At 65.9% G+C, this 693-nt stretch overlaps 1 protein-coding gene across 2 annotated transcripts in view; it reads right to left on the bottom strand.

Annotated features, from left to right (window-relative positions):
* IL11 (interleukin 11) overlaps positions 1 to 668 on the bottom strand; it is a 3,888-nt gene extending 3,220 nt beyond the window's left edge. The window contains exon 1 of one of the 2 annotated variants that reach the window (XM_006915947.3): positions 510 to 668. In XM_006915947.3, coding sequence (XP_006916009.1) covers positions 510 to 516 — 7 coding nt within the window. In that variant the 5' untranslated portion in view covers positions 517 to 668. Of the gene's footprint in view, positions 1 to 130; positions 461 to 509 lie in introns of those variants that run through there. The other variant, XM_015592504.2, reaches the window with a different exon arrangement.
* Positions 669 to 693: the final 25 nt, after the last annotated feature.

Below are 693 nucleotides of genomic sequence, written 5' to 3'. Positions count from 1 at the left end.
CTCCTGCAGCACACCCCCAGCCCGCCCCCCGGGCCGCTCCCGCCGCGGTCCATCAGTCCATCTGCATCCGACTGGCTCCCCCGTTTCTGTCTGCACCCTGTCTCTCTCTGTTCCTCCCCCTGGCTCTCACCTCCTTGGGCTCTCTGCCTCAGTTTCCCTCGAGCAGCCTCTGTTGAGGTCCCGGGGTGTGTGCATCTCTGGGTCCCCGCCGACTCCCTGGGGGTCCCAGGCCTTTTAGGGTCACCTACCGGCATTTGTCTCTCTGTCTCTGTCTGTGGGTCTCGGTTTCTCAGTGTCTCTGACTGTCCCTTCATCGCTCCCGCTGCCGCCCGTCTGGGCTCCAGGCCTCCTGCTTGCCCTGACTGACCTCCCAGTCTGCCTCCCCATCTCTCCCTCTCGCTCCTGTCTGTCCCATTCGGCGGTCTGTCTGCTCTCCACCCTCCCAGCCGACGGTCCCTCCCTCCTCTCTCCCTGTTCACCCCCAACCCCATGAACTGGAACCAACTTACTGTTCATGTCCCCACAGGGTAGGGGTTCCCCAGGGCAGGGGCCAGGGAGCTGGGGGCCTTTAACCCTTCCCTGTCCGCTGCTGGGGAGCCCCAGGGGTCAGCTGGGCCTCGGCCTGGGAAGGGGAGGCATGTGCGGTGAGCAGCCAGGGCCGCGGCAGTGAGGGAGTGTGTTCGCCTGGGGGGT

The sequence above is a fragment of the Pteropus alecto genome, unplaced genomic scaffold, assembly GCF_000325575.1.
Source record: "Pteropus alecto unplaced genomic scaffold, ASM32557v1 scaffold326, whole genome shotgun sequence".
Lineage (NCBI taxonomy): Eukaryota > Metazoa > Chordata > Mammalia > Chiroptera > Pteropodidae > Pteropus > Pteropus alecto.
This window is presented reverse-complemented; position numbering and strand designations above follow the sequence as displayed.